The sequence below is a fragment of the Leuresthes tenuis genome, unplaced genomic scaffold (genome assembly GCF_036924035.1).
Source record: "Leuresthes tenuis unplaced genomic scaffold, fLeuTen1.0.hap1 SCAF_15, whole genome shotgun sequence".
Classification (NCBI taxonomy): Eukaryota; Metazoa; Chordata; class Actinopteri; order Atheriniformes; family Atherinopsidae; genus Leuresthes; species Leuresthes tenuis.
This window is the reverse complement of record NW_027325369.1, coordinates 22811864-22836337: the sequence shown is the minus strand read 5'-3', so window position 1 is coordinate 22836337 and position 24474 is coordinate 22811864. Positions and strand designations below refer to the sequence as shown.

At 39.3% G+C, this 24474-nt stretch overlaps 4 protein-coding genes across 4 annotated transcripts; 2 read left to right on the top strand and 2 right to left on the bottom strand.

The window, feature by feature from the left end:
• The first annotated feature begins 1597 nt into the window (after positions 1 to 1597).
• On the top strand, positions 1598 to 5599 carry chmp3 (charged multivesicular body protein 3). The gene is made up of 6 exons (XM_072365385.1): positions 1598 to 1762; positions 2255 to 2315; positions 2959 to 3138; positions 3277 to 3398; positions 4463 to 4577; positions 4678 to 5599. The coding sequence occupies exons 1-6, from the start codon at positions 1718 to 1720 to the stop codon at positions 4815 to 4817; spliced, it is 663 nt and encodes a 220-aa protein (XP_072221486.1). The 5' UTR covers positions 1598 to 1717; the 3' UTR covers positions 4818 to 5599.
• A 919-nt stretch (positions 5600 to 6518) lies between these two features.
• Positions 6519 to 14541, top strand: reep1 (receptor accessory protein 1). Its single transcript, XM_072365116.1, has 8 exons — positions 6519 to 6836; positions 8622 to 8694; positions 8796 to 8872; positions 9016 to 9136; positions 9558 to 9671; positions 9918 to 10077; positions 11479 to 11735; positions 12451 to 14541. Exons 1-8 carry the CDS (start codon positions 6652 to 6654, stop codon positions 12520 to 12522), a joined length of 1059 nt encoding a protein of 352 aa, XP_072221217.1. The 5' UTR covers positions 6519 to 6651; the 3' UTR covers positions 12523 to 14541.
• Positions 14542 to 14597: 56 nt separating this feature from the next.
• mrpl35 (mitochondrial ribosomal protein L35) lies at positions 14598 to 16638 on the bottom strand. The gene is made up of 4 exons (XM_072365117.1): positions 16559 to 16638; positions 16202 to 16367; positions 14951 to 15095; positions 14598 to 14866 (listed from the first exon to the last, which is right to left on the bottom strand). Exons 1-4 carry the CDS (start codon positions 16587 to 16589, stop codon positions 14678 to 14680), a joined length of 531 nt encoding a protein of 176 aa, XP_072221218.1. The 5' UTR covers positions 16590 to 16638; the 3' UTR covers positions 14598 to 14677.
• Positions 16639 to 18496: 1858 nt separating this feature from the next.
• On the bottom strand, positions 18497 to 24356 carry LOC140270263 (uncharacterized). The gene is made up of 9 exons (XM_072365389.1): positions 24273 to 24356; positions 22919 to 23092; positions 22655 to 22793; positions 22470 to 22558; positions 22177 to 22240; positions 20294 to 20382; positions 20091 to 20203; positions 19851 to 20007; positions 18497 to 19353 (listed from the first exon to the last, which is right to left on the bottom strand). The coding sequence occupies exons 1-9, from the start codon at positions 24319 to 24321 to the stop codon at positions 19196 to 19198; spliced, it is 1032 nt and encodes a 343-aa protein (XP_072221490.1). The 5' UTR covers positions 24322 to 24356; the 3' UTR covers positions 18497 to 19195.
• Positions 24357 to 24474: the final 118 nt, after the last annotated feature.

The following is a 24474-nucleotide window of genomic DNA, read 5'->3' as shown; positions in this document are numbered from 1 at the left end:
CAAGCCCTGGACACATAGCTCCTGTCTTTTGTTGTGGACTTGCAAATGCACTTTGTAACTGTGGCCGGATTATGCTGCTTTATATTTCCCAATTTTTTTGAAAATCTAGTGAAAGTAAGTGCTGCCTGCAAGCTTTTACAGCAGGAAGTAATCCAATAGGTCAGCAACTCATGATCTTGCCTCCATGTGCATGTTTCAGAATATGATGAACTGTGCATCTGTACAGTTCTGTGTAAGATTGTAAATGTGAATATCGATATGTACATATATTTATATTTGAAATGTAAGATATTGTAAGTATCCTGGGATGGGGATAATGACAAGTACACCATTTTTCTCTATGGAATATTTGTAAAACATGGATTTCCATAGTAATAATTTAAATGCATAAGGAATTAATTTTCTCACCTTTGGTATTTCCTTTGATTTTTCAGCTATTTCTATTCTACTTACTGGTTTATTTAAAACAGGTTGTGTCCATTTACAGAAACTGTAGCAACATCTTATAAATGTGAGGCTTTAAAATAACCTAATCTTGGAAGATCTCAGCTGTGACTAATTTTGTTTATGGAAAAAGATGTGCTGCTCGTTGAATTCATCAAGATGATAGATGAATCCAGTCCAGATGCTGGTTCATATTATCTGCAAAGCTGGGTTAAACGTACTACAGAGAGGTTAAATCTTGAATTCTCCCACTAGCATGGAATAACATGCATACACTGCTCTCCATTCAAGTCACAAACATCCATCCATTTTCTATACCGTCAATCCATTAATCGGGTAGCGGGTGGGCTGAAGCCTATCCCAGCAGTCCAAGTCACAAACAATTGATATTATTTTTGGACATTTCAGTGACTAAAAGTAATGTGTGCATTGTTAAAGATAACTCATCAAATATGACAAAAACTCAGTTATGGAGATAGATTAAGTGAATCCGTAAATGGGTGAAATCTGTGCACAAATGATTAGATACTAAAAGATCATTAATCCTGCACACATAAGCTTGACCTCTTTCAACAAATCAAATATTTATCCAATCAACAGTCTTTACAAATGTTGTGAAATCCATAAGGTTGCTCAACTGTTTTTAGATTACACATTAATGACTGAAGAAACTCAATCTTGGTATATGTACATATATCTATATATATATATATATAGATATATGTCCATTCATCCATTTTTCTATACCTGCTTAATCCCATTTAGTGTCACTAGGGGTGGGGGCGCTGGAGCCTGTCCTAACTGTCAAGAGGCAGGGTATACCCTGGACACGTGTACCCTGTATTTATATATATGAAATCGTTATCTTTATTAAATGTCTTTCTGGTTCTTCAAGTAACTGCCTCTACAACTCAACGGTGTATACTCAATATTAGGAAAATCATTTGAACTATTTTAAGCTTAATTTTAGCGTGTGAGAATGTGGAATTTATGTTTTTTTTTACTGTAAATGTATCAACTTTGCAATATATTCTTAAATAGCCGGCCATTAATAAGTAATCTCCCAGGTAGTGTGTCTCGTTCGATTTCGATTTCACTTCAACATTGCTGGGTTTCTTTGCTCTATGAGAACCGTAAGGACTGAAGGTTTCTTATTGTTTGTACTCAGCCTAAAGGGCCTCGAACAAGAACAGGAAGTGCTCGTTGAACAAGCTCGGTTAGCTAGATAGTTTCAGTCAGTTATAATTGCCTGACTTTTAACAAAGTACTTAACATGGGGCTGTTCGGCAGAACACCGGAGAAACCACCAAAAGATTTGGTGAGTGCCATATGCTGAAAACCAGGACCTGAGAATCTCACTTTTTAGATTGTTAGAGCAAAACGACAGTGTCTTTAGCTAAGCTAGCTAACGTTTGCTGTCATTTAAACGACCGTAGGCTTGGCCTTTCTATCTGTTGATACCTCTGCGATCTAAATACTTGACATGACTCTCATTGAAAATAGGTCGTTAGTCTATGTTACGTTAACCTGCATTACTGTCACTGTTTTTTGTATTATATGTTTGTTTATACTCCGCAGGGGAACGTAGACCAGTTAGCATACGTGCTAACTTAGTTTTCTGTCTGTTCCATCGGTGTAAACAAACCTGGAATGTCTTCATTTCAGCTCACCTCATGATCTGTAACAGTTTAGCTGTTTGGCATCGTTTAAGTCCAGTAATACACGTTTGATTAAATGAGTATTACAGACACATTCTGATTTGTTTTCGAATATTTTATGTTATTTTTAATAACTCAATGTATCATTACAGATCAATGAATGGTCTCAGAAAATTAGGAAGGAAATGAGAGTGATTGACAGACAAATTCGAGGTAAGATTCAGTCAGCATTTAACACTTTCACAGAACACACAAGTTCAATTTTCATCCAAATTAGAAATTGACTGTCCAATAGTTTCCAAGTATCCCACCAACATAAGAAATAGAATAACACATTTCTTCATCCAAAATAGCAAGACACATCTATTTTAGTTATGTTATTAGTGTTTTTGACTAGAAGCTATATAGTTTAAGGTGGTTGATGTGTGTGGTGTAATTCTAAAGTTAATGATTTGCATTGATGCCTTAAAGTTTGAGTACACAGATACTTTTTTGCACTTATGAATAAATATGACCAAAACCATCATCAGATTTTCACACAGGCCCTAGACATTGTTAAAGAGAGCCAAATTAAACAAATGAAATACAGAAAGCAAGACTGGTTATTTATTTATTCACATAAATGATTCATATCCATGATTGGCCAAAGTATGTGAAACAGTTGCAGTTCATTTCAAGGCTAGATTAAAGTCAGATGTTTTAAGTCAAAGAGATGACAATCAGCTATGAGTCTGCATCCTGTTTTATTTCAAAATTAAGTTAGAAGAAGTGATGCATGGCATGAACAAAGGTGATTACATAATTAGATTAATATGTGTACGTACTGTATATGTAATCACTTACCCTTTTATTTCAGATATTCAGAGAGAAGAAGAAAAAGTTAAAAGATCCATCAAAGATGCTGCTAAGAAAGGCCAGAAAGACGTGTGCATGATCCTTGCAAAGGAGATGATTCAGTCAAAGCGGGCTGTCACAAAACTTTATGCTTCCAAAGCTCAAATGAACTCTGTGCTTCTCAGCATGAAGAATCAGCTTGGTGAGTGTGGGAGTGTAAGCTTGGTTTTCAGAGACTGGTGATATTTCCCCTATCTGCTCTTCAACAATCAAACTTTATTCTTTGCTCTTGTCTGTCAGTGAGGAAAAGTGTTTTGTTTTTTTTTCTCCTGTTTTCTAGCTGTGTTGCGTGTAGCTGGGGCCCTGCAGAAGAGCACAGAGGTTATGAAAGCCATGCAGAGTCTGGTAAAAATCCCAGAGATCCAGGCCACCATGAGGGAGCTATCTAAGGAGATGATGAAGGTTAGCAGCATCCAACATAAATTAATCTAATAGAGTATGAGAAGTTACATCACAGGAGTGCAATGTTGTGTGGAACACTCTCCTGTTTGGATAAAAGATTTGTCAAAATAGTCAAACTTGGTGCAGATGAGATATGGTGATGGGAACAGAGAGAGGATATTGACCTTACTTAGAGATATTGAGTGCGCTGCCAAGGAACAGGAGAAAAGCGCCTTCCATAAACTGGACTGGATTGCTGACCCTGATGCATTACCTCCACTCATATCTGTGCACATTGCATTTAGCATTTTTGGACTCAGTGGATGTATTTCACCGAAGTTTATTATTTACAAATTCAAGGAAGCTCACACATCGTTTTGCAGTGGCTGTGATTCACTACTTTTCAAGCCAGTGTTGTGCCAGAATCTGACCCCCTGCTAAATCTGACTGATTCTTTTTGGCCCATTTTAGATTGTGATTACAATGAATTGAACTCCTATTGGCTTGATTTGGACTATATTATTAAAGTGCCTTGAGATGACATTTGTTGTTATTTGGCGCTATACAAATAAAACTGAATTGAATTAAAGTAAACCAATTACAGTGCTTTCAAATCTATTCACCTTTGTGTTCATCATGGATTCTTTGTCAACGGGACTTATAACTCACGCTGATTTTTATAAAGATACGCTATTATGTTGTAACTTGTTAAAAACACAGGTTTCTTTGTCTGCCGGTGTAGATATTTATTTATCAGTTTGTTTCTTCTTGTTGAAAGAGACTGAGACTTGATTTCAAAGACAAGTCTTACAGCATGCATATGAAAAAACACGATGCTCAAACTTTGTATGCAGGGCCCCCGCATACAAAAGACACTGTTGGTGCAAGTCATATCCTTGAAATGTGGTGTATAAATAACCTAATTTACCAAACTCCAATGTGCTATGATGTCAGCTTCACATTCTCCATTCACTGCCAAGCTATTACAAAAACTAGAACGTTGCGACTGACTATCATTTACCGTATGTTGTCTTACAGAAAAAGTTTGTAAACCTTTGTGCGATCTAAACTCATTCATCTTTCAGGCTGGTATCATTGAGGAAATGCTGGAGGACACATTTGAGAGCATGGAAGACGGAGAGGAAATGGAGGAGGCAGCAGAGGAGGAAATTGACAAGATCCTCTTTGAAATCACAGCAGGTGAAGCCACTTATTTGCATCGTTTAAGACTAAAAGCCTGAACCGTAGATTGCTCTTAAATGAATTACACTAAAACCTCTTGATCTGCTTGCTTTGTTAGGTGCCCTTGGCAAAGCCCCGAACAAAGTCACAGATGCCCTGCCAGATTTGCAGCCCACTGCAGCAGCTGCAGCCTCGGATGATGAGTCAGAGGAAGACATTGAAGCGATGCAGTCAAGACTGGCAGCTCTGAGGAGCTAAGGTGAAGTGCCCTGACAGTCTGTTGGCACGAAGACAGAGACTATTCTGATGCAAGGTTTTACAGTCCCAAGCATCCTATTTACTTCATACTATAAGTTCACATAATCATTTGGGGTTAACATTGTGCGATAAGTTTTTTTTTTTTCTTTAATACAGCATAAAAAAGTGTTTTTTGCTTCTTGCCTTTTATTGTGAGGGGGCAACTCAAGGTATGTCTTTATCATCCAAAGTCCAACAGAAGGTTTAGAAAGATGTATATAATGTAAGTATGAAAAGCCTGCTGTGCCTACAGTGCTTCATTATTCTTCTCGTCCCAAGTTAAGGACTAGTTGTGGGGTTACTTGGGTATTTGTGATCCAAATTAGTGACTTGTTGATTAATCACATCACAGAAGATATCGATAGTAAGCAGAAGTTTTTATCTCTTTGTAAGCAACAGCTGTTCAGTTTACCAGTAAGTATCAACATGAAAGGTGATGGGCGTATTTTGCTTTTGTTGGTTCATTTCTGTACAGTCAAAATGTATCTGTTCTGTATGTGGTCACGTGTGTAATGTACACTAATTAGAAAAAATGCACACATGCTACATTTAGCCACGTTTTGCATTAACGTTCAGCTTGTTTAATGTTTGCCTCACAGTTGAGTTCCCCTCTCCACAGGAAGATGCAGCGGACATGCCATCGTTGGTTAGTGCAGAATCTATGTATTGTTGAAGTATTGTGTGTGTATGGTTTTTCTATTTGAATGGAGAGAAAAAGAATAAACATTTATGGGGGAAAGTGACAGTGACAAATAAGCTGTATTTATTAGTTTCTGCTTACAGCGTTGACCACATTGAAAAATCTGCCCTTCATCATTGCAACAAACAAAGTGTTAGGTCTGTTCTTATGAGGACAAAGCTTTTGGGAAATGTGAATCTGCCAGCTAGAAACAGCTCACTCAGCAGGCTCAGCAGTGTACTACAGCGACATTATAGCTGCTGTTGACTCAAAACACCTGCATGATAGATAAAACAGCTTGCATTTTAAAACAATAATGTAAACAGGATCACGGAAAAGAGATGATTGACAAATGTGTTTATTTTCTTGCTGATCTGGAACTTTATATGTGGCCACAATATGACAATCAAACATCTGGGCTTTTTCTTTCATTTAATATGATGAACATAGAGTGCTCATCATGTTACACCTTATTATGTCTTTAATCTTTTGAAGAAACGCAGTGCACCTTGGCTCCAACTTGTTTTAAGCATGTAGTTGGCTTTAAAATGAACAAAAGGGTTAGGTTTCCACCAGCCACAGTCCTCCCTCAGCAGTTTTTGTTGTACTGTAACCAAACCGCGCTCCTTTTTTTTTTTCTGGCTTCACTTTGTAGGCCAAAGGCTGGACAAAGCCAAGGTACTGCAGCTTTAATAATGCAGCTATTCTCACATTAGTAACTAGAAGACAAGCATTACTAGGCCATGGCAAAATCTCCCCCCTGAGCTGTTTGATCCAGCTTTCTCTACATCCTTTTTGGTCAGTAGTATGCTGAGGGTTTTCCACTTTTAAGAGAGTGTTAAGTAAGCATAGTCAAAATATTCTAGTCCTATTAAAAGAATGTGAGATGTATGATAACGGCACCTAAAAATGATCTTGACTTTCTGGTTTCTCTGGTTTTGCTCATTGCTGTGATTGTAGGGGTGTACTTGCAACTGGGGCAACTTACCAGGAAAGCTTAAAACCCCAGTTTTCACCAGTGTAAGATGTTATTAGGCTGCAAGCATTCAGCACATCTAAATCCAGTTTTAGCCATGGAGACTCATCTGTTGTCTGTGCAATGCAACACTGCCATCTATGGACAAGAGCTGCAGCCCGCCTCACTGTTTATTCTGCATCACGTTGCCGCTTCTGTGCGTCCAGACGCCGCCGCCGCCGCCTGTGGACTCGCCTGTCATCTGGAGGAAACTCCTCCCCGCAGACAGCGCGTCCTGTCGCCTTTCCAGCGCAATGGTCTCCTGGATCATCTCTAGACTTGTGGTGTAAGTTATTTCTATTCTATTCCACTTTCTCCGCCGCACATTATGTTAGTAATAAGATGCGCCTCCAGGTTTTTGCAGGTTATGTATCAGAGACGCTCAATGACGGTGAGAAAGGGACACGCGTTATAAGCCCCAGTAAATTGAAGAAAAAATCTGCCCATTTAATCCGAATCAGACGGCAGTGTGAAAGGAGATCGGGTGACGGTCTATTAATTTTTGACTAAACCGCCTGTTTTCTGAAGGACTGTACTTTGCCATTTCAGCAGGAATACAGAGTCGGGCCTATATGGGCTACTGTATTTCTGGCAACGCTCAGCAGTCTGGCACTGTGCTGATCAAATTGATTTTTTTATGTATATATAACAGACAAAGACATGACGGGATTGGCCGAATAATCTATTATCACCCTCAAAAAGGACTAAATGAGCGTAACATTTCCAGAGGCGAGAAGCCCAAATGTCACTGAGAGGCGAGGCGCAGGAACAACAGGAGCGGTCCTTCAGTGGAGCAATATTCAGTGTTGATGTCCCATATTGGGGTGGAAAAAAAAACAAAAAGGGATGGCTAGGCCTTCTCAGGTTACAATGCAAGAGTTATTCGTGTTTAAAGTGTGTGCATTTCAGCCCGATGTCTTCGCCATTAAAAATCATCCCTCATTTTACAATAAATTATCTACCTGCACAAATCAGCGAAATGACACACTGTGTGAAGTACACCAACAACAGGCACGAACCTAAAATAGTTAGGCAATTAAATTTAGACTACAAGATCTTGTTACACGCTGGATTGCTTCACAGCTCTGTCCCATACACGCTGCGCATGTAGGTCATTTTAGAGCCGAGCTCCAACAGTAATGTTTGGTAGCCTTTGCAGAGCTGATATTTGGAGTGTCCTTGTGTTCCAAAACTCTGTTAGTTAACTGGCCAGGCCGGAGTGCTGCAACGTGATGTGGGTCAGTAATCTGATCAGGTCGCTCTTACAGCTGTTGCATGGTTATATCTCTGCAACAGGGTCCAATCTCTGACCGAGCGCCGAGCAACACAGGTGTCTGTCTGGAATCTAAAGAAAAGGACGACACATGTAGGCTAATTTTACCTCGAGGGACTTGGTCAGCTGGGCAGTCTGTAGCCAAATCAGCCAAGGTGATATCTGACGCCCTGCTGAAGTTGGTGTAGTTATTCATAAGCCTGCTGTGTATTTTTTTCCCGAGGTGCTTGTTGCAGCAAGACAATGCTAAATCACTTTCTGTGTGCGTTACGACAGCATGACTCTGCGTTAAAAGTGTGGGCGAGCTGAACTGACCTTCCTCTGGTCCAGATCTGTCACCTACTGAAAATATATTTGAGCATTATGGATTAAAGAGACAAATATGTGAGCAGCGTAAGTCCCATGTCAAATCAGAATGGGAGAAATGTTTTAACTTAAAAACTAGTGTCCTCAGTTGCCACATGCTGGAAATAGTGTTATTGATGAAGCAGCTCGCCCGCTTTCACCATGTTTTTCCACGTTTCTCTCAGACAGCGAGGACATTTAGCAGTTTCAGCATCTAACGTGTTGCCCTTGGACAACAGTTGAAGTATAAGGTTGAATTATTTGCAAGTTATTTCCCCCGTAACACACGGTACCCAGCTAATTTGGAAAAATGGGTTTTGACCAAGTCGGCTTAACCCATGTTGTACAGAGTAATGATTTATCACAAAGTTTGTTTCCTGGCTTAATATTTGATCCTTTCACGTTCTGACTGTACTTGGACTGGAGTTGACAGGCACATTTTCTGTCTTTTAGACTTGTTTTTGGTACACTTTATCCCGCATATTCATCTTATAAAGCTGTGAAGTCAAAAGATGTGAAAGAATATGTGAGTACACCATTTCTATCTATTTTTATTCTTTTTAAAAATAACACGAGACCGTGATTATATGCAAGGTGTGTAACGATCACCTCTCCGTGACAATGCAGGTGAAATGGATGATGTACTGGATAATATTTGCCCTCTTCACTGCTGTGGAGGTATTCACAGATCTGTTTCTTTGCTGGTAAGTCATCTGAGATAATTAGCTTTAATTCACTTTATTTAGATGCCAATAGGTATACAGGTTACATCCTGTGTTTTATCATATAATCTGTTTATAGTCGCGTTTTGTTTAAGTTTTGCTGACTTGCTGTCTCTTCATTGCAGGCTTCCTTTCTACTATGAACTCAAGATAGCCTTTGTGGTGTGGCTGCTGTCCCCTTACACAAAGGGTTCCAGTGTGCTATACAGGAAATTTGTTCATCCCACACTTTCCTCAAAAGAAAAGGTGGGCTCTCTTTCTTTGTTGCATCTTTCTTTGTTTGATCTGATGTACTTAAAGGATAGGATTAGAGTGGATGAACATGTTCAGTCTTCGCTATGACTTAGTCTGGGTGGTTTTGTGACTAATAGAGTTTGAGCTCTGCAACGGTCAATAGGACAGAAGTGCCTTTGTGCCAGTTTTCTGTCACACTTTGGCTTTTATAAATGTGTTTGCTGAGCGGGTGAGAGGAAATGTCATGGTGATGTTCCATTTCTCTTTTCCCTCCTTTTCCTCTGTGTGTAAGTCAGGAAACAGACAGGCAAGTTTTCTCAAGATCAAAAGTCAAAGAAAGTAAATGAGAAACAGCTGTTTATTCAGTGTAGAAAAGTAGCACAATGAAAATGGGAGGAGATGCTCATGTGATTTCTTTTTTTTTTATAATCAGGACATCGATGACTACATCTGCCACGCAAAGGACAAAAGCTATGACACACTGATGCATTTTGGGAGAAAAGGGCTGAATGTTGCAGCCACAGCTGCTGTCATGGCTGCAACAAAGGTAATGCAGACTCCGAACTTTTGTTTTGTTCTGACCCGCGGGTGCAGTGGGAAGTCAATGTCGGTTAGATATAAAGCCTTTTGTTTTGTGGCCATTGGCATAATGAAGAGTGCCTACTAAATGAAGCTTTGGACATTTGCTTTTAAAGTGGAAGATCTAATATTGTAATTGGTTAATGCACATAAATATGATGCCGTGCTCCGGCTCACCCTGATACTAATAGAAAACCTGATGTTTCTTGTTTAGGGCCAAGGAGTTCTGTCAGACAGACTAAGGAGCTTCAGCATGCAGGATCTGTCGTCCTACCAGTCCGACCCGGTTAACACCGGCCCCGGAGCTGCACAGCCTGCGTCAGCTCAGCATCGGGCCAGACCCATGATGCGCAGCAAGTCAGAGAGCTACAAGGGTGAGGAGACGTCTTTGGCACACTTCCTCTTGACAACCTAGCACTGAGACTGACAAAAGCATTAGCTAGCAAACAGTAATACCGTCAATAAATATGAAAGGAATGACCTTTTCAAAACAGAAGTTATTGATAAAAATTGCCACTCCAGTGGGTCTTCTCTTAGTGCATCAGCTTTCACGCATGGCCTGTTTGGTTTAAGGCAGATTATCATGTCGATATCTGTCTTCCTGTATGAACTTGTCTCAGCCCACAGATATTGTTTAGTACCTCTGTTTTCCTGAGCGACCCCCTGACCTCAGCCCTGCCTTCCTGTTTGGAGCAGGTCGGGTCTCGCAGGGCCGCCAGACTAACCATCCTGTGACAAAACTTACATGTAGCTGGGGGGATTCTCTCCTCGTTTAACATCATGTGGACACAGTTCTTGTTTGTTTCAATGGTGTGTCACATTTTCCAGATGATGGTTAAAATTAGAAATAACATTTAGACTCTGCTGTTTACAGACAGAAATATGTAGCTATAAGGCACACTAACCCTTCTTATTCAACAGGGACTTTTTGTAAAAACTCTTCTCTTAGTATTTGCTGAATACAACTCAAAATATAACTCACAGTAATAGATTTTTCACTAACTTCAGGAATAAGTCTGCCTCCATCTTTTTCTTTTTGTCAACATATCCCATTAAAAGACCAAAACCAGTGCTTCCTGTCTTCCCCAACTTGTCTGTGTCCTGCTAAGGCTTGAAATCTTCATACATTTGCCACAGATATTTAATTTGAATTGTTTAAATGCCTCAGTAATCAGCTTAGTGGAACCTTAGCATGAACGTACATGTTGGGGACTATTTTCAGCTGTGGATTAACACGTATTGTATTGCAGCACAACAGCTCAAGTACTAGTTAAAAAAAGAAACGTTTTGCTCATCCTTAGGAAGAATAAGATCAGGCTCTGAATACAGTGACAATTCTTCTTATTAGTGCTAAAGCATTCATGGTTTTGGTCTATTCATTCAATTGTTGGATTTGTTGATGATAGAAAAAAAGTCATCTTAACACCAAACAACGAAAATCATTGTAATGTTTCTAACATGTTTTGACCTTGCTCTCTTACGGCATAATATGACAAGGAAAATAACCCGAGTGGATGTTCTGTAACTCTGCATGAGCTCAAAAGAAGACCACAGGAGACTGAATAAGAACAGACTCGTTATGCCTCTGATTCCACTTAATTATTTAATCTCTTTTCCACAGTCTGCAGAATAACAATGTATTATGTTTGGAACGTTCATAGTCTCCAGATGCAGAATCAATTGCAGCTTTACAGCAATTACACAATCCGGTAGGCTGCAGTCGGCCACATTCATCTGCTCTTCATCCCTCCTCTAAACCTTTTTCCACGGCGCAGATTTTGACATGACTGAGTTTGAGGTGTTGAGGTTGGAAAAATTGGACTCCACAGAGTTCCTGACCCGAACTATGTCCGCCTCTGAGTCCGAGTCCACACCCGTCACGCCTTCTGTGACGCCCCAGTCCACCCCACCTTCCACACCCACTCCACCTGCCACTCCCGCAGCCTCGGAGCAGCCTGAGGAGGTGGGGAAGGAGGTGCAGGCGGCGTCGAGCTCTCCACAGCTCAAGCTGAGTAAGAGGAAAGCTCCTGAGGTATACTGCCTTGTAAAAGTGGTTGCTCAGCAGCTGCCTGAACCTAACTGCCCCTCGAGAGTGATGATTAACACACTGATTGACTAATTTCTACAGCTGCGTGGCTCAATGAATCATCATGGTATGCAAATGTTGAGTTTGACTGCGCAGAGGATTTCTGCAATGATAAACTAACTCGAGTACAAGTGAATGTGTGATTGCAACGACTCACTCCCTGGAATGGAGTATAAGTTTTAATAGATTTAACATCTAAACATCACTTAGTTCCACAGTGACAACGCCCATGTGAAGATAAATGCTGGAATTATGAATTATGAATGAATTATTCATATACAAAGTAAACACAATAAAAAAAACTTGTCATATTGTTGTATAAAGTCTATTAGATAACAATCAGCCACACGGTTTGCTGAATGACAAATGTGTTATTTTGTGCACTGTTATTTATTATATTTCTCTTTTTAAAAAAAATGTGATCTGAAAATGTGATCGTATGTCCTTAATATGAACAAATGGACCCTGCTCTGAGAGTTGAGCTTGTTTTTTTTTTTTTTTTACACAGTATCACATTGTTAGTCTGCAGTTAATGCTTGGCTTTGATAGAGAAACACACAATAATGCCAGATATAGCCTCTAAAATGCCTGAACCTCTTTGCAGCTACTATTGTAGCTGACTTAACTCCATCTCCTTATTTGCTTCTATCTTCCCTTCCAGCCTCCTCTTAGAGTCTTAAGGCCTCTCACGAGATCCAGGAGTGCTCTTTCTTCCAACAATGAAGCCATGTGAAACTGTCCTCAAGACTCCTCCAGCTGCCTTTGCTGCAAGTAGTAAAAATACTGAATGGCCAAAAGCTACATGACTGAAGCAGCCTTGCTTTGGAATATGGTATTACCAAAGTGACCTATGATGACCCCTCTATATACAGGATATAGCTAGTGGCTCATGGTTTAAGAAAAATAGATAGAACAAATGAATGAATGAATGAATGGGCTTCATGCAGACAGACACTGCATTTGTTAGTTATTGAATATGTGATTATGTACAGTTTGTGTGTACTTCATCTTCATGATTTTTATTGTTTTTATATATCAGGTCTTGGCAGGCAGTTGCATGTGTGTCTTCCCAGTCATTAGTCCGCTGTTGATTAAACAGAATGTACTCCCATTGAAAACCACAGCTGGAACTGAGATGAACACATAAGAGAATGTGATACAAGCCGAGGATTAAAAAAAAATAAGACGCAAGGCTGTCTTCACCCGTCTTTCAATCTGTTGTGGAGACACATCAGTGTGCAGTTTTTCTTTAAAATGAACCCGAAACATTTAACGCTAAAGCAACCTGTATTTGTAACGATGTAAAGTTTGACAGCAATGACAGATATTAATCTTATTTACCTCCATCCTTGAGCCTTAAAGACAGAGGTATCAGAGACGTAAATGTCTCCACATGTGGTCTAAGCATTTCCAACACAATGCTCTTGGTAAACGCTCCTTTTGCACTATGTTTATAAGAAATATGACTGCCCTGAGTGCTCTGTTATGGCCAAAATCAGTCCAGTGTGTCTCGACATGATAAATACTTACTAGTACTGCAATGTTTCCTCTGTTGAAAGACATCATTTCTTATGTGCAAACATCCGTTTCACAGATAAAAGAAACGGTCATTTGGAGGTTTTCTGGGTGGTGCAGACCGGTTTTGACAATCTACTGTTCAGGGTTTTTTTTGTTTGTTTTTATTTAACTTATTTCACAAATTCTTTGGCAATTTAAGGCCAGTTATGAATAAGTTACTTTGAGCTGTAGCAGAATTACAATATTACACGAATAAGTATTTACTGTATATAAACATGGTTCTTTTTCCATGTTTAAATCACTGATGTTCTGCTCTTAACTGCGCAATGCTAAACCCAATGCTCTTACTTTACCTTCACCTGCTTCTGCTATTTTTAAGGATTTAACGAGTGGCTAAATTGGTTTAAAGTGTGTGGTGATGCATTGTATGTTTTCATCCTGTACTTAATTCACTGAGCCTGAACCTGGTTTTACACAAACCAGCACTGTGTTGCTGGGTAGACTGGCGCAGTAGATCTACATAATTGCGTCTGTGTCTTTCACTGTGGTTTGAACGAAAGCTTCTCAGGTACAACTGTTCTGTTTACACGCCGTTCACTCAGATGTTATAGATACCCTTATGATGCACATGAAATGCCCTTTTAATGGATGGATTTTTTTTTGGGGGGGGGGACTAATCATGTGTTCGTGGTATCGATGTTAGTGTTGGAGATGATTTCCTTTGATTAAAATTAATGCAAAGTTCAACTGAGACAAGAAAAATGAAAAAAAAAAGTTGCATATTTGTATACCTGTGCATAGACAGAGAAACTCACAGCTGCATGATGCTGTTCATTTTCAAGATGATTTGATGCTTCATGTGATTTTTTTTTTTTTCTGTGTGCGTGTGAAGCTGTTGGCTTCCTCTGATGCCTCGCTGGCAACTATTCCCTCATTTTTGGTTTCAATCTAGAAAGAACACTAAATGTAAGACTTACTTGGCTGTAACACATACAAACGTGTCACTTCGAGACTTTATTCATGAGAAGACACCTTTTATCTTACTAACTTATACTATTTTTTTTTTCTGGCAGGCCAGAACATCAAATTACTTCAGTTTTGACTTGATAATGGGTCAAACAAAGAGCAGTGGTGTGATGACATCATGGTTCATGTCTGTCAAATTATGGCTCTGCTAGTTGACTTCTTGTTGATTAAATCAATTTAGAATCATTAAATATAATCAAAAACTCTTTTTAAATGTTTTTTTTTCTTCTTAGATGTATTAAAAGAACAATTAAAAGCAAAACATGTTTTAATAAAGTGTTTTATTCCATACATCTACATTATTACATCATGTGCAACCACGACCTATTGCAAGAATCTGCCATTTACAGTTTGAGATTGACCCGGTTGTGGTACTTCTGATATGGATCATCGACGTACCAGTTTCTTCTTTTCCAATATGAGCCTGTCATTTTATCAAACAGCTGGCCCTGCGTTTTGTTACAGAACACAATCTCCCTCAGGCGCTTTCGTCTGGCAGGCAGCTTCCTCCACAGCTTCTTCTTGTATCCAGCCTGTCCACAAGAAAAAAAAAACAAGGAGTCAAGACGGGCGACACTCTCCAGAGACTCTGGCAGTTAATTGTTAAACACAAGCACCTTGCGTCTAATCCACAGACCACAGTGCAGCCTCATGAACCGGTGGATCACTGCTCTCACAGTCTTCCTCTTTCCCTTTTTTAGACTAACATACGTCAGACTTCTGCTTGGCTGCTGAGTCAGGCTGGGAACAAGTGGCACCACCCTGCAACAACACAGAGAGATCAAAGGTTATTGCAGGAGTATTTGTTAAAACATCATCAGATGACACTGAAATCATAAAAACACTGTCGAACCCACCACAAATTTTGACTTCTACATGTTTACTTCCGACAATGCTCACGGCATTAATAAACAACTCAATTAAGAAAATGTTAGTGGGTGTTTTACAGAGACTGAGACACTGCTGTTCAGCATGCATCACCTCGGGGATTCAAAGTGTTTCATTAGTTTAAATTACTTATAATTTCTTGGGACTAAAAGTACAATTTATTTTAATTCAGTTTGGTTAAAAAAAAATTTAAAAAACGAACAAAAATGAATTAAACGAAATCTCAGCATTGAGGAAATGTAGACGCTCTATCACTCAAAGAGGGTCAAGTCGAACAATATGCTGATCCACTTCTTTTACAGTGTCCTCTGTAAAAACTAGTGGATCATGTTGACCAAAGTTCAATGTATTTTGCTAACTTTAAACCTCAACCTGACTTCATCAATATCAACCCGAGGGTTAGGAAGTAACTGACTGAGACGGTTATGAGCAAGAGACGATAAAAACAAAACTGACAATGAACAATAATCAGCAGATATTACATTTGAGGGAAAACAAATATTTACAGCTACTTTGAAAGGATTATTTGTTCACATTTTGATTACAAATTAGAAATATGGCAACGAAAACACAACACAGTACACGCGTACAGCGTGACTAACTTAAATGAACATATCCTAAATAATACATCTCACAATATATCAAAGTAAGTTACTCCTCTCTGGATCCCTGGAAGCCAAATTTTTTATGTAAAATATATATTTTTTAAATAACCATGTACATATTGCTGTATTTATTATTGGAGAAATTGGTGAAAATGTAATCAGAGTAACGTTTCAAAGTGGTTTGACCCATCCATCATTAAGCCAACACACTACAGGGGCACATGAGAGGGTTCGTGTTTTGCAAATAAATCAAACTTGCACTTTGTAGATATAATTACGATAACTGCATTCATTTCCTAGAACATAATGTAGGTAATCTGACTCGTCTCCATCAGGTGTATTGAAAAAAAACCCAACAACATTTGTGGTGATTACCGCTGCAGGATGTTGAACCGGGCTGTGTGACACACTGCAGCCCGAAGAGGGGTGCGGACAGCGGCTGTGGCGGAACACAGGAGAGCCGGGGGCTGGATGAGGCTGGACAGCTTGCAGGTATGAGATGTCCTGGCACATACGGATGCAGAAAGTGGCCTCAGCAGCCCTACGAGAGACACAAGGACAACACGAACACACATGAGCGGAACGAAGACGTCACATAGCTCAGAACTGCTCGCTTTAGCTTCTATCCTGACAACCCGTTCATTGCAGTAACATTTGCTTAGGTCCAAAGAAACACGAATTTCATTTTTTAGTAACACTCAAATATAAGAATGTCAAATGTTAGTAACAAACCACAAAGCCTTCTTGCTAGGACGGCCGCCATGTTTTCTCCCGTGTCAGTACGGCGTCCTGCTTGCACCAAACTTTTTCTTTCGCGTAAACACTTATGTCACAGTTTATTACTGCCACCTAGCACCTTTATGTTGCAGGACATGTGCAGGGTTTATGCTGTTCAAATAACATTTACAGATTAGATTCATCACTATCGCACCAAATTACTATTCTAAAGAAATTACTTATATTTATTCTGTATTCATGTACTGATGCACATTAATATATTCTTACGACGTTATAACTCATGCTTGGCAAACCACATTTCAAAGTCAAACACTGTCCTTTATAGCCCCCTTTAACATTTAATAGTGAAAGCTATTTACTTTCAAAATCATGTTCATAACCTGATTTTATTAAGTACGATGTAACATCACGGGGCTACATTTTTAATGTTTTTCATTTTAATTTTACTTTTCTTGGCTGTATCTGCTCTACTTGTACTCATATAAATGTGCAAAACAAGTTAATTTGTGCTCTGAAGATACATTGTTGTTTTTCACCTGAAAGTCCCTCTGGATAAAATCATCTGCAAAATGGCTGGGTGTAAATGTTCATGTAAATTTGAAGCAAATGAAAATATTTTACACCTACAGAATGGGCTGGAAAGTGCCTTTACTTTTTAAACTAATATTTTTGGTAAAAAATAAAAACGATTCCATTCGTTGTTTTTTGTAATCGATCCATTTAATATTGATTTTTCATAGTAGATGCTCCTTTCATGCAGCAGTTTTCTGTCATGCATTCCTGTGTTTGAAATGTACGAAGCTCACAGTCTGGTATGCAGCTTTCAGCCATATCTTTCTTTCTATTTGATTGTCACAGTCTGCAAACATGTTTATCTAATCTTGAGAGGCGCCTTTTGTCACAGTCTCCTGCTGGATTTGTGCATAACGTGGATAGAATTGCCCAGAGCTGAACTTTTCTTACTTTTTTACTCTGGGAAACTCTGCAGTAAGAATATAGATTTTTACTTTTTTTTTGTGGCAGAAATGCTGACTTGTCATAGTAGTGAATGACTGTTACTGTTAACGCCTGTGGTTTTGTTCCTTCACTCGTAAACATGTCTGCTATGAGTAGGTCTATTGTGTGCAGAAATCACACATTTATTTCAGTGTACTTCACTGCTCAACCTTTACTCAAATAACGCATGTACAACACTCACTCATCATAGTTAATATAAACATAAAGGGAATTAAAAAACAGAATGTTTTCTTCAATGTTTTCTTCATAATATACACCATGCAATAGGTAAAACTTAAAATGAGGCGAATATGTGATCAAAAGTATTCCTGGATTACTTATTCATTATCTTTACAGAGTAAACAGAGAGAGCCGTCATCAGTGTAGATTATAATCTCTGTTTTTATGGTTCCTCTTTTGATTTATTCCTATAAGAATGTAATTTCATGTTCCATGTAATGATACAATGATAGTTGAGATCAGGATTCTGTTGCAAGGCCGTTTGCTCCTCTAGCAGCAAGTAGCTCTTCGGTTTCTCCGTCATACCGCTGAATCAGTTCGAGACCAATCAAACACAAAATTAATCACAAAAAAGCAAAACATGACAGAAAACCAGAAATTAAAAAAATTGAGATTCTTTTCAGACACACGTCCATAAATATTGTGAAATTAATCATTTTGTTTATTCATTAATGCTCAAAGAGCTCTTTAAGTAACTGTTTGAACCCCCTGAGTTACCACATTTAGTGGAAAAAAAAACTAATAAAAACTTCTGACAAAACATTTACAACACAGCAGTTTTATCCTCTCTGTGGTTGATAAAGCAGAAGGTCGATTAAAAGAAAAGTCAATTCACACTTTCCACACACCGAATAGACTCACGGGGCAGATCTAATCTCAAAATCAAATCAAAACTCTTCTCTTCAGGGGATATACATTTAGTCCCATCAGCTTTTATTTGACATACAGCAACTCAAAAGGTGTGGTAAACCCCTTCAATTCTGTCCCAGGAAATTATGCAGAGCTTGCAGGTTCCAAATTTGATTTGAACGGTACTTTTTTCATCTTAAAAATAGTATGAAATATTCATATCATAACAAAAGAGTTAGAAATCAGAATTACTTTATTTTCCTTTAAAAACACACAAATATTATCTTAAAAAAAGCAGGTGAAAACCAATGAGCGAGTGTTTGTCGACAAACAACGGACGGTGACGTACAATAATCATAAGCATTAAAAACACAAAGCACAGTTTACAACTCTGTCTCTGAGCAAAGACACAGGTTAATGCATGCACCCACACTCGTGAATGCAAAGAAAATCAATTACCTCAACAAAAAAGTGCTTTTCACAAGAGAAACAGGTTTCCTCCAAGTTGAGGTCTTTTTTTTCCACCATTCCAGCAAACCTCTTAATAATCCAATAACCTACTTTACAAAGGGAGGGTTTATGTCTGAGAAGAATAACTGTAACAATGCCAGACTATTAGAATTCATGAAGGAATTTAACACTGTTTATAAATAACATTTTCAAATGTGCCTCATTAAAAGGCGGGTGGATTGTAAAAAGATCTCAAGGCACCAGATCAGTATTTTACCATCAGTCCTTCGCTGTCAGTTCTTTTATGTTAGTGGTTCACCAGCCAGCGTACACGGGTTCTGTGTCACAGGGCAGCCCATAGTATCGACCCTGAGGTCGCTCTTTGCGTAACAGAGGGGCTCGGGCTACTGTCAGCTCTCCATCTGTGTCTCTCCGTCGACGCAGAACCATTAAAATGATGAAGAGTAAGGCGACTAGAGAGAGGAGACAGAAAAACAGCATGTATGCTGTATGTGTCAGGAAATGACCATCCACAAAGAGTGCATTGATGTGTGAGCATGATTCGTATTACATTTCATTATGTCGTTAGGTATAGCAGCTGACTGGGCTGCATTTAGTCATAAGGATGAGTGTCCATTTCTGTATATAGTTTAGGTCAAAAGTTAAGGTATGGTGGTTAATTTGTGAAGTTGCATCTCTTAAGTCTCATGCCTGCTTGTTTTCCTTCAATGAGTGAGAAAAACAAATGTAGTACCAGAACCGGTATATAAAACAGGAGTTCTTATACCATATCAAACACATTCTGTTTAAAGAGATTATTTCATATGTTGTCAGCTTTAATAACTATAGACTCAAGAGTCTGCTGAAATGGATGATTCATAACTGAAGCATCTCTAAAAACACCAAGGACACTCTGCGCTACTTTCTTTTTCTGGCCTCTTTTTATACTTCTTTAAGCGTTAATACTCACCGCCTCCTCCAATAACTAACAAAGCAATGGTAACAGGAGCCAGTTCACAAGTGTCCCCTGCTTTCCGGAAGAAAGTTTCCATGCAGTAGCCAGGAGCCAAGCTTCCCTCCGGACAGAAAGCATCACTCGGACACTGGATTGGATTTACATCAGGACTCTGGGAGAACAATTTGCTCCATTACCAAACATGTGGAATATGTTTTTCCACTGGACATAGATTTATACTTGCACAGTACTCACAGGGCAGTAGTGATTCTCAGGGCATACATCACAGCTTTCCTGGCCCCAGTGGATCTGAAAGAAGCCACTGCCACAGATCTGACACATTGTCTGATGGGGAGCCTTGTGCATGCCTGTTAAAGACCAGATGGGCGTGTAAATTTTTTTTCTCTTAAGCCGTGGGAAATACTCATGAACATGTACATTTGCATGATGTGAAATACCTGGTCGACATGGTGTGCAGTCTTTAGCAGCAGACTGAAGAGCTTCTGCTCCTCCAGGACACACCTGGCACTGCGTGCAGCCAGATGAGCTGTCAGAAACAAACACACAAGGTTATGGCTATTAAAGGACAACAGACTGTGGTTTTTATGGTTGCAACTAAAACAGAAAAGCTGAACAGTCTGCAGTTTGATTTCACAGTGTTACAGGAATATTCAGAAAAAATAAGGGGGTTGATCACAATATTTCACTTTCAAAGTAGGTTGTAAGGCCTTAACAAGTGGTTGAGAACTGCTTTTCAGTTCTGTTTTATGAACAGGGGTGGTTCATACCACTAACAACTTATATTTCTGAGAAAGTTTTTCGTCAATCTACAGTAAAACAGATGGTGTCCAAAAGTAGGAAATTCCCAACCATTGCGGTCTTCTCCAAGGGGTGGGGGAAATATCAATCTAAGAGTAGGGAGAGATATATTGTCTGTGAGGTCATAAAGGAACTCAGGATAACTTCTTAACAACTAATGGTTAATGAGTCCATAGTTGGGAAAACACACATCTGCACTTGGCAGGACTGAGAAGAGAAAGTAACTCCTCTATAAAATGCACACTGACATCTGTTTGTATTTAGCTAAATATCATGTTAGCAACCTGGAATGCTGTCGGAAATTGTTTTGTATGTAGATTAAGGCCAACATGGAACTTTTTAGTTGAATTGAAAAATGTTACATTTTCAGACATGAAGCATTGCATACCAGCTGAAGACTCTTTTCCCATCTGTGAAAACATGGTGGTGGTAGTTTTATGGTTTTGTTTTGCAGTATCTGGGCCAGGATAGCTTGCCAGCATCAATGGAAGAATTAATTTTGGATTATACCAGCAAATTCTCAAGGAAAATGTCATGGTAAACTTCTTAGGCCACACAGTGAGACAAAGTCCCTGAGCACACACGTTGTTCTACTAAAGACTGGTTAAAGAAGATTAATGTTTTAGAAAGCCCTAATCTAAGTCCTTTCTGATTTTAATCCAGCAGAAATGTTGTGGCAGGATCTGGAGTGAGGAGCTCACGTCAGGAAACCCTCCAACATTACAGAATTGGAGCTGTTCTATATGACGGAATCCGCAAAAAAGTTCTCCAACCTGATGTGCAGCAATTACTGCAACCCAGTGCATCAGTTGAAAGCACATTTTCACATACTTTTGCAACTCACAGATGCAATACTGGATCATTCTCCTCAATAACTGGATGACTACATGTAATATCCTTGTCCTGCTTATGTACCATAATTCTCTCCTTCTACTTTTATGAGTCGTCTCAAAATTTTTAGTTTTTATATATTAAATTTTTAGTTTTATATTAGATTTATGCAGATATATAGAACATTCTGAGGGGTTCATCAATCCTAAAGCACCACTGTACACCAACAGGAAGTACAACATGAAGCAACAACACATCTCAAACATATACAGTCTATATTCCCATGGAGAATGGAAATCCTCAAGAATGCTTTAGAAAGTTGAAGAATATTTCACCTGAAGTCACCACATCTCAAACTCAAGAGTCATAATGCATGGTTGTGATGAATCAGCAAACTATTTTCATCGGCAGTCTAACTTGCCGCTAAGGGATGATCATGCATGCCATTTTGATTTTTACTCCTGATTACTCAAAGCTGCAGCTGTGTAACTGGTCTTGTGTGTGTGTGTACATCCGTTGGGGGCAAACGGAACCATGGGATGAAAGCATGTGATGTTTAATTTGAAGGTTAGATCAGTGATTTTCCATTTACACACACACACACAGAGTTCAGATTTTTTTAGATACTAGTTACAGAAAAACAACAACAGAAGCAGAAATAGAATCCCTGTGAAATTCAAGAGACACCTACTTGCAAAAACGTCCCCGCACACATGGTGTGCAAGAAGAAGAACTGTGCTTTGATGCAAAGAAACCTGAAAGCAGACAGAAAAAAAACTCAACACGTGAGAGGCATCATTCCTATCAGATCTGAGATAACGGTATACAAAAGTGTGCTGAAATCACTGCATGGAAAATAGTAATCGTGCATCAGTGTGGGTAGATAATACATTGGCTAACTTATGTATATTGATCTGGTAGAGGTGACCATTCTGCTGTTACTGTTGTACAACACAACATTGAGTTACAGCCAAATAAACACACCTGGTGAACAGCTTGTGCAAGTTTCTCCACCAGTGTTATTGTTGAAGGATCCAGCAGGGCAGGGGTGACACAAGGGACTTCCAGTGAAACTGTAAAGTAAGTGCAAAATGTCATGAAATAGCAAATTGAGGAACCAGCTCCAATAGCTAAAAGGAAATAAGTGTTGCAGCATTCTGTGTCCATACTTGGTGTAGAAGCCCTGACTGCAGGGCAGACACTGCTGCTGTCCTGCGAGAGGCTGATAAAATCCCTTCTTGCATGGCAGACATGCTCCAGGAAATACACACAGCCCAGGTTCAGAACAGCATGTGCACAGCAGTGTGTCTGAAGAGGGATGGAAAAGCATTTCTTCCTTTATTTTTGTAAGTTAATGTAAGACATTTTGAAGCTTGTTTCCAGAAAGTACAAACAGGGCAAGCCTAAAAGTGTACACAAGAAAGAGGACTCACTGTTGTCGTATTGTGATCCTGGAGCACAGGGCTCACAGTTAGAGACGTTGAAAGCAAAGCAGCCTGGGGTTGTGCTGCTGAAAATCACGGGTGTTGGAGTCACACCGGTCGCATTCTCGATGAGAGCGGTGTTTATCACAGCAGGAGTAAGAGTGGTCTGGCTCACCACCACGCCTGGAGGAGAAGGACTGTGTCACCGCTATACAGCCAGAAATCTCGTAAAATATCCCAGAGTGCAGATAAAACTAGCGTTAACAGTACATGAAAGCAACAAGGTGGTTTTTTGACCGACCTCGGACCTGTTGCCAAAGATCAACTAAATTCGGACTTTGGAGTGTGTTGTCTAATCTCCAATGATTAATACTGCAGCGGAAGCACAAAAAGTAAATAAAACAAAGAATAATCAGGACCTAAGCTTTCTGTAGCAGGCAGATTACCATTTGCTTCAATAATCCACTATATTGCATTTTCCCTATATCATCTACTGTACTTAGAAAAAGTAGAATTTCTCTCCCTCTGCATAGCTCCAGTGTCCCACTTTATTTTAGATCCCTGCACAGACATGTTGCATTCAGATGATGAATGCCTCTCCCAAAATGTCCCTCCTCCCCAGAGAAACAAAACAAAAACCATACTCCTTATATCGTGCGTGACTAACACATATAGATCGGAGATAACTTCTTCTTTAAATATAGCTATGTCATTGGAGCAAGTATTACAATCACCCTGTTAAAAAAAAAAAAAAAAACTACAGGCAACAGGTATAAACACATGAGCTAAACAGAGGCCATTTTGTGGAGATAATCACATAAGCCATGTGCTCAAGTTATTTCTTGAATAGGAGCCATCATCCTCATGAAATTCAATTAGTCAGAAAGGGGGGTGTCATGTGATGTCTCTGCTCCTCTGCGTTGGCAACCTCTCTCCTCCAAAATGTTAGAGAAAAGTAAAAGTGGCTTAAAGAAAAGCAGAATCCTAAATAAGGGAGTCTTGGAGGGAGAGATAAAGTCGTCATAGAGAGACTATTGTGTCACAAGTCATTGTAAATGTAATTCATATCCATTGGAAAAACAGGGAGTCAGAATGTTTAATTCTATTTTAGTGATCTTAAGTGAGGGAAAAGTCCACATTAATGGTGAAAAAGTCCACAAATAATATTGTGGCAAACAGCTAAAACAGCTTAAAATTTTTATCATTTTAGAAACAAGTTTTTAAGTCCGCGCCAGGTTAGACTGTGATTTTAGTACTTACCGAGCTTTAAAAGTGGTTTCACGCAAAGAACTAAAATATCTTCAGATTCTCTTTTAATTTCACAGGTCTCCAGGTGATTTCGTCAAAAGCGGAAGAAACTTACCGAGGAAACAAGCGGCGGTTATGGCAGCCAGAGCTCCCCGACAGTCCATCCTCCAGATTAACGACTTCCACCACCGGACTGTGCTTGTCTACAGCATCTCATCCCTGACAAGTGGCTGACTGTCGCCTTCTGTGTTGACTTTTTTTTTTATGCCAGAGGAGTTCGTTCGACGGGGAATCAGAAACCTCTCATCGGTGTCATA